At 38.2% G+C, this 8,058-nt stretch overlaps 1 protein-coding gene across 1 annotated transcript; it reads left to right on the top strand.

Moving 5' to 3' along the window:
• Positions 1–863: 863 nt before the first annotated feature.
• rdh12l (retinol dehydrogenase 12, like) lies at positions 864–8,058 on the top strand. Its single transcript, XM_019276261.2, has 7 exons — positions 864–1,022; positions 1,290–1,405; positions 4,716–4,871; positions 4,952–5,056; positions 6,897–7,106; positions 7,200–7,392; positions 7,637–8,058. The coding sequence occupies exons 1-7, from the start codon at positions 1,009–1,011 to the stop codon at positions 7,737–7,739; spliced, it is 897 nt and encodes a 298-aa protein (XP_019131806.2). The 5' UTR covers positions 864–1,008; the 3' UTR covers positions 7,740–8,058.

Here is an 8,058-nt window from a genome sequence, read left to right as displayed (position 1 = left end):
GATGGTCTGGGAGCTTCAAAAGAAGAAGAAGAGGACAAAAATAATAGTAATAACATGGGGGACATAGACAGGAAAGATAGTAAATAATAAATAAATAAATTATTAAAATAATAACATAAAAAAACAAGATAATACTAAACTAAAAGATTAAGAGATTGTAAGATAAAAAATGTAAATAATACTAATAAAAATAAATACATTCTATCATGCTTGTGTTTCATCACGATTAAAGCTTTCATCTCGTAATAATACATTAAGAAACTAAACTTTAAAACAGGGTACAAAAACAAGAAAACACTATTTTATTATTATCATTTATTATTCTATTAGTAGTCGTCGTAGTAGTAGTAGTAGTAGTAGCAGTAGTAGTAGTAGTAGTAGTAGTAGCAGTAGTAGTAGTAGCAGTAGTAGTAGTAGTAGTAGCAGTAGTAGTAGAAGTAGTAGTAGTAGCAGTAGTAGCAGTAGTAGAAGTAGAAGTAGTAGTAGTAGCAGTAGTAGTAGTAGAAGTAGAAGTAGTAGTAGTAGTAATATCAGTATCAGTAGTAGTAATATCAGTATCAGTAGTAGTAATAGTAGTAGAAGCAATAATAGTAGTAATAGTAGTAGAAGCAATAATAGTAGTAATAGTAGTAGAAGTAGTAGTAGTTGTAGTACTATGTAAACGTATATTTACATAAATAAATAAACACATGTTGTTGTCTGTGCTTGTCTCCGCTCCCCACCTGTCCGGCACTCCCCGCATTAATAATCAAACACCGTCACCACCAGGAGGGGCGGACCCAAACATAAACCTCGAACCAATCAGCATCGTCCGTGAGGGACGGCGTCACCGCCGATTGGCTGAAATCTCCTGTCCATCAAACATTACTACACTGCAGCACTTCCTCACCGCCCTTTGATTCTCTGACCAGCAGCTTCGCGTTTGGAGAAGTTTGAGAGGAAAGGAGAGATTTACGGTTTGTTTACGCGTGTTTACGGGCAGACAGCTGGCTGTGGGTGAGCAGTGACATGCAGGCTATAAGGTGAGCCCTTCTACACTCATAAAAACACACTAACTGTGTGAATACTGCAGTTTTTAAGTGGTGAGCTGACTTAAATACTTCATCAGCTGATCCCAGGTCTGTTTATTTACAACACAATGACTTCATCTAATGCTATAAAACAAAAAAAAACAGTGAATTAAAGTTTGCCTGTGTGTGTTTATATAGAGGGTGTGTTTGTCATGTTGAAGCAGGACATTTTTCTGCTGTGACTCAGTGAGGTAACAAAGTGATTTCTCAATTTTTCAGAAACTTCTTCCGGGCTGCCTGGTCCTCTGCTGAGAGGCTGGAGGACAAGACCGTGCTCATCACTGGAGCCAACACTGGGATTGGCAAAGAGACCGCCATCGACCTGGCGAAGAGAGGTGTGTGTCCTGCTGCAGCCTGAAGTTTGGATCACACACTGGGAAACACAGTTTGTTGTTGTGTGACAGCTGTTTTTAACTCATGTTTTTGTTGCAGAATCCAAACACTGATCAGTTTTTCTCTATCAAGTCAAGGTTTTGAACTATAGGATCCCAGTTTTCTTAAAAAATATGAAAAATACTGTACTTAACAGCAGGGGCGTCACCTCCAAATCAGGCCCCCTCTGTGCAGCTGATGTCCCCACATCTCTAGGACCTAACTATCCCATCAAAAGCTTTACACAACTCTAATTAAAGGCTTGCAACTGTTTTGCATCTTTGTCCATGCATGCAAGTCTGCATACAGGTTCACTATTTGATGCAAGATTAAAAGCCACCATAAAAATGTGCTAAAGGACATTTTTTATTTCACTTTTACTGCCCAAAACACGTAAAAAAACAAAGAGATACTTAATTTAATTGCTATATTTGAAATGTATATACTCAATGATGATGGTTTAATCATTTTATATTGGTGTTTACCTATTTTTTGGGGCCCTTGTTATTGTCCTAACTTTTCCTCCCGTACACGGCGCCCCCTGCTTGTTTGTTGAATCCTCGTGTTGCTGTCACTGCGTTCTTCAGCATCACTCAGATCTTCTACAGGAGGAAGTTGTTCGAAAACTGGCACTGGAATTTCAGCTGAACGAGGCGTTGGTCTTATAGCTGACGGTAGATTAGAAGTAGAAGTAGTAGTTTTACTATAAGAAGTAGTAGTAGTAGAAGTATTAGTATTAGTAGTAGTAGAAGAAGTAGAAGTAGTAGTAGTTTTTGTTGTTGTTGTAGTAGTAGTAGTAGTAGTAGTAGTAGTAGTAGTAGTAGTAGAGAAGTAGAAGTAGTTAAAGTAGTAGTAGTAGTAGTAGTAGTAGAAGTAGTAGTAGTAGTAGTAGAAGTAGAGAAGTAGAAGTAGAAGTAGTAGAAGTAGAAGTAGTAGTAGTAGTAGTAGTAGTAGTAGTAGTAGTAGTAGTAATAGTAGAAGTAGAAGTAGTAGTAGAAGTAGAGAAGTAGAAGAAGTAGAAGTAGTAGTAGTAGAAGTAGTAGTAGTAGTAGTAGTAGAAGTAGTAGTAGTAGTAGTTGTTGTACAAGTAGAAGTAGTAGTAGTAGTAGAAGTAGTTGAAGTAGTAGTAGTAGTAGTAGAAGGAGTTGAAGTAGTTGAAGTAGTAGTAGTAGTTGAAGTAGAAGTAGTAGTAAAAGTAGAGAAGTAGAAGTAGTTGAAGTACTAGTAGTAGTAGTAGTAGTAGTAGTAGAAGTAGAAGTAGTAGAAGTAGAAATAGTAGTAGTAGTTGTTCAAGTAGAAGTATTAGTAGTAGAAGTAGTTGAAGTAGTTGAAGTAGTAGTAGTAGTAGTAGTAGAAGTAGTAGTAGCAGTACTTTTATTTATTTTTTGTTAAATCCTGATGTTTTCACTAAACAAAAATATTAATAATAATATTACATTTTTTATTTCATAGGCACCTTTCTGTCACCTAAGGACACCTTACAATAAATAAAAGTAGACAGCAAACGACGAAAAGAACCATAAAAGTATATCTAGATACTATATTACATAAATACAACGTTAAAAACAGGCTAGAATAGGACAATGCAATTGAATCAGATGGAAAAGGCGATTATAAACAGGTGGGTTTTGAGTGCGGACTTGAATTGTGAGAGTGAGTTGATGTTCCTTATGACGGGGTGGGGGGTAGAGAGTTCGGGTGGTGAGATGGGCGGAGGGTGGACAGTCAGGTGAATAGAGGAGGAAGATCTGAGGGGGAGCAGCAACATGGAGAAGATCCGAGAGGCGCGATGGTGGTGCGAGGTTACGGATGGAGCAACAGTAACAGTCTGTGCAATGATGTTTTTGCAGGGTTGTTTAGGCATTTATGACGAGAAGTAGCAGAAGCAGACATGATCTGGAACAAAGAAAATATAAACACTAAGATGGAATAGTTACAAGCTTTGAAAACTACAGAAACAGCATCAATAGTATGCCCATGGTTACAAGGTTAAGAAATCCTCTTCGTTCCTACTCTGCTGGCTTGCAGATATTGATCGTACTGACCTATTGGAAGCTGCAAACACCTCTCACCACACTGTCTCAACTGTGACCGCGCAAGCAAGTTGCCACGTAGCTGTAGATGAGTCCAATCGTAATCAGCTGGCAAGTCTTACTACAGCTGATCAGTCAATTTTGCTTATCTGGAGGGTCAGCTGTGGAGAAAACAATTTTGCAATTTTGGAATCAGCATGCCAAAATTTTTATCAGCATAAAAATCTAACTCTCTAACTAACAAATTGTTCCCCAGTGTTATAAACCAACATAATTACCCTCGCATCAGCAGAGACAAACACACCGCTTCATTCGTGTTGCTCTGTCGTTCTCCTACCTGTCCGCCTCACGCACATTTAAACATTAGTTTCTCAGTCAATTAAGTATCAGTCACACAAGAACCAAGACTTCATGAAGTACAGTCTTAAACTGAGGGAAATGTTTTTAAAAGGTTTAAATCATGAGATATCCGACTGAAGTAAAAGATGACACATTTCAGTCTCTGTGCTTAAAAATCGTTCATATTCTTACTTATTAGTTGTTTAGTTAATTGTCTGTGAAGCTTAATATGTGACAGGAGAAACGCATCTTGCTTTTATGTCGTATAACTATTAATTTTCACGCTGCTGCTTCACACAGTGCAGATATGTAAACATATTAAAACACAGCAAATCAGCTCAAACTCCATTTTAAAATACAGGTTATGTACCCATTCTGTCACAAGGTGGCGCTCTTAACCCAAATCACATGCACCGTCTGTGAGCGCACGCACCAAACATTGCTCATCATCTGACATTTTGTGTATGGCGTTAATATGACAACCACAAACAATGCTGATTGTCCTCTCTAGCTGTCGAGCCTCACAGACATCCAAACATTTGTTATTCCTTTAATTAAATTACAGTAAAAAGGAAGTAGAAATAAGAATGTGTGTTAGGTTTTACTCCCAAACAATTCATGAACTGTGACGTGTTCATAAAATACAGTTTAACACTGACACAAATGTCGTTTAAACCATTAAATATCGAACTGAAGACACAACAATGATACTGAGTACTCTGTACCGTATCAATTCCCAGCATCAACATGAAATCACAAGACACTACATCTTGTTAAAAATCGGTTAATAATGTATCATATATCATAAAATCCAGTACACACATTTTGTGACTGCGTACACAAAACCTTTCCTCCACTGTTTTTTTGTTTTTTTACAGTATTTGTCATTTTTCGGTTTCAGGGGCAAAGGTCATCATGGCGTGTCGCGACATGGAGAGAGCGCAGGCCGCCGTGAAAGAAGTCATCGAGATCTCCGGCAACGAGAACGTCGTTTGCATGAAGCTCGACTTGTCGGACAGCAAGTCCATCAGAGAGTTCGCCGAAGCCATCAACGAAGGTGGAACAGTTTGCTGCACGCACACTTTAACAACACTTTAAGAGGCGTGACGTTTTACCTTACACTGCTGTTTTCTGCAGGAGAGCCCAAACTCAACATCCTCATCAACAACGCCGGCGTGATGGTCTGTCCTTATGGGAAGACGGCGGACGGCTTCGAGATGCAGATCGGCGTCAATCACTTTGGTAAACTAAACTATGTAGCCTCTTACCTGTGCAAGGAGTTAAAGGTTTGTGAATGTTTGACTGAGGTTACCCCGAGTTAATTTTCCAACTGGCCTCTTCCTGTAAGCATCTCTAATCGTTTCAGAGGAACTCTATCAAATTATAACAGAATGAATCAACATGCAGATTACCTTAAAGGAAATTTCATTTTAATCTTTTACAATGACCTGTCCGTGATCACCCCTTTATTATACTTTACTTTTTTGGAAACTTCCTTTGGTGATGCCTGATAAGATAAATTCCTGTATGTCAGATAAAGAGTTTTATCATGAGAACAATTTTCCAGCGAGGTACAAGGTATCAAAGTTTTACAGACTCTTAATAATGCTCTAGTCAATAAAAGTTTATGACGTCTGTCTTCTTGATCGACACCTGTATACACACGGAAGTCCATTGTTCCTTGTAATAGGTAGAAATGTGTTTGAAAAGACAAGGAAGGAGGAAATAAACCAGATATATTACTGGAAATTACCTTAGCAAGATTTTTTCCCCCATTTTGTAGCTGTCCAGTAGTCCAAACAATCCTGCCTGTTTATCATTTACCTGCCGCGATGACCTGAATGAATCAGAGACTTTGATGTGTGTGAAAACAACCCAGATCTTTGGACCCTAACTGGACTACTTACATGGTTTAAGCTTAACCTAAGAGGCCTTTTTTAATATTTCATCCACCCCATCAGCCGCTTATCAGCAAGTGTTAACTCAGTATAAGACAATACAACAATATTCAGCTTCCTAAATGACGTTTTTAAGTCGAATCGGCTGAACACTATCACCTTTGTACAGGTAAATTACGTTTATAGAGTGCAAAACAACAACACAGACAGTGAATGAAGAGAGAAGAGAATATAATGTCACTACATGAACCACAGAAATAAAGATCATTTTAGAATCTGTGTAATTAAAACCCAGAGACAAACTCTTTGTTAGACATTAGATATTAACAAGGTTTGAGATGTTCAGCAGTGATTCTTTGGAATTTATCAAGTTTGTAAATGTATGTGTTTTTCCAGTTTAAATCATTAAGCAAAGTCCTTAATATCATGTTGGAACCCGGCCCACTGATATCTGTTTTCGGAGTACACCGTACTCTGACTCGTCTCACTAAGAAAAACTCTGACGTCGTTGCCTTTTCCTCGCTTATAGCCAGCAGACGCATTTTGTTACACTGGAAAAGTCCAAATGCCCCTCCTTCTGCTTCTTGGTTAAATTGTTTAATGTCTTTTTTATCTTTGGAAAAAGTTAAATATTCTCTAAGCGGTTCAGCAGCCAATTTTTTTATCATTACTTATGTCAGCACCCTCACCTCTCTGGATTCTAACTAAACTGATTTGACGCATCAAGTTTTTATTTAACTATTTACTTATTATTATTTTCATTATCTAATTTTACACACTGAGCATCCTTTATTTACTCGTCAATTGTCCTTAATATTAGTAATATTCTTTCTCCACTACCTCTTCTTATATGTTATATTATTTATTTTAGTCTATTATTAATTTATTTCCTTCTTCCTCACCATTCAATTAATTTCCTCATATGTATTTTTACCTATTTTCCTATTATCTATATATCATTGTTATTATTTATTTATTTTATGTAATTTTATTTTATTTTTTTTTTCCTCTCTCCCTCATTGGTTTTGGGAGAAGTTGTTTTTCTGTGAAATGAGGATCTCCAATAAAAAAAATTATATATATATAAAAAAAAGTTTGTAGATGTAAAACATTTGTTTGTTACGATATCCTCTTTCTGCTTTTTTCAAACTCTGGATTTAAATCTGAAAGTCTTTGTCCTCCAGGTCACTTCCTGTTGACACATCTGTTGATCGACCTGATTAAGAGATCGGCACCGGCCAGGATCGTCACCGTGTCGTCCATGGCTCACGCCTGGGGCACCATCAACCTGGAGGACATCAACAGCGAGAAGAGTTACGACAAGAAGAGAGCGTACTCTCAGAGCAAGCTGGCCAACGTCCTCTTCACCCGCTCGTTGGCTAAGAGACTAGAGGGTTTGCATTACGTCTTTATCTTTGTTTTGTTTTTTTTTTAGTCGATTAAACATCCTGCATTAGATTTTGACAGACTCGTCACTTGTCTTTCAGGCACGGGTGTGACGACGTATTCCCTCCACCCCGGAGTCGTCCAGACAGATTTATGGCGCCATCTGAGCGGCCCTCAACAGTTTGTGATGAAGGCGATCAGTCCTTTCACCAAAAACTCCACCCAGGGAGCTCAGACGTCCATTTACTGCGCGGTGGAGCCGTCACTGGAGAAAGAGAGCGGTGGATACTACAGGTAAACACAGAGACGGCGCATGTTACATTTCTGCTGTCTATGGAGGTCAAGAAGATCGTTTGCAGCGAGCAAATAAAAGTCTACAAGTTGATTTCTTTGAAACCTGAAATATCAAACATGTTTATTCCAGTCCTGCTGATCATCTCGCCACCTCTTGGTGGTCTCCAAGTACCAATCAAGCCACAGAGGACATGAACCTTAAACTCAAGAGGTCTTAAGTTGCTCATCTTTCTTTCTATTGCAGCGACTGCGCTCCCGCCGACTGCTCAGCGGCCGGTAAAGACGACGACTTGGCGGAGAAGTTGTGGGCGCTGACCTGTCGGCAGCTGTCGATAGAGTGGGAATGAAAAAATCACTCTGCAGTCTTAATCTTACTTCACTGCCTGTCGAGAAATAATGTGCACTTATCTTTAACATTATTTAATATACAGTATTTGCTCTTTTTCTAATGCAAAGTATATATTAAGGTAAGGTTTATGAGTCAGATGTCTAAATGTTTTTCTGTGTCTGTATTTTCATACATTAAACCAAGTGTTACTCTCTTTTGTGTCTGTCCTCTGCACATGTTTGATATCTCAATTTATTAAATTTTCTCTTAGAAAACACATTTTTGCCCGACTACAAACCTTTGTTTTACAATGGAGCGAATAAAGAATGTGTTATTCA

Source organism: Larimichthys crocea, chromosome XXIII (genome assembly GCF_000972845.2).
Source record: "Larimichthys crocea isolate SSNF chromosome XXIII, L_crocea_2.0, whole genome shotgun sequence".
Classification (NCBI taxonomy): domain Eukaryota; kingdom Metazoa; phylum Chordata; class Actinopteri; family Sciaenidae; genus Larimichthys; species Larimichthys crocea.
Note: the sequence above shows the minus strand (reverse complement) of the source record. Positions and strands in the feature narration are given on the sequence as shown.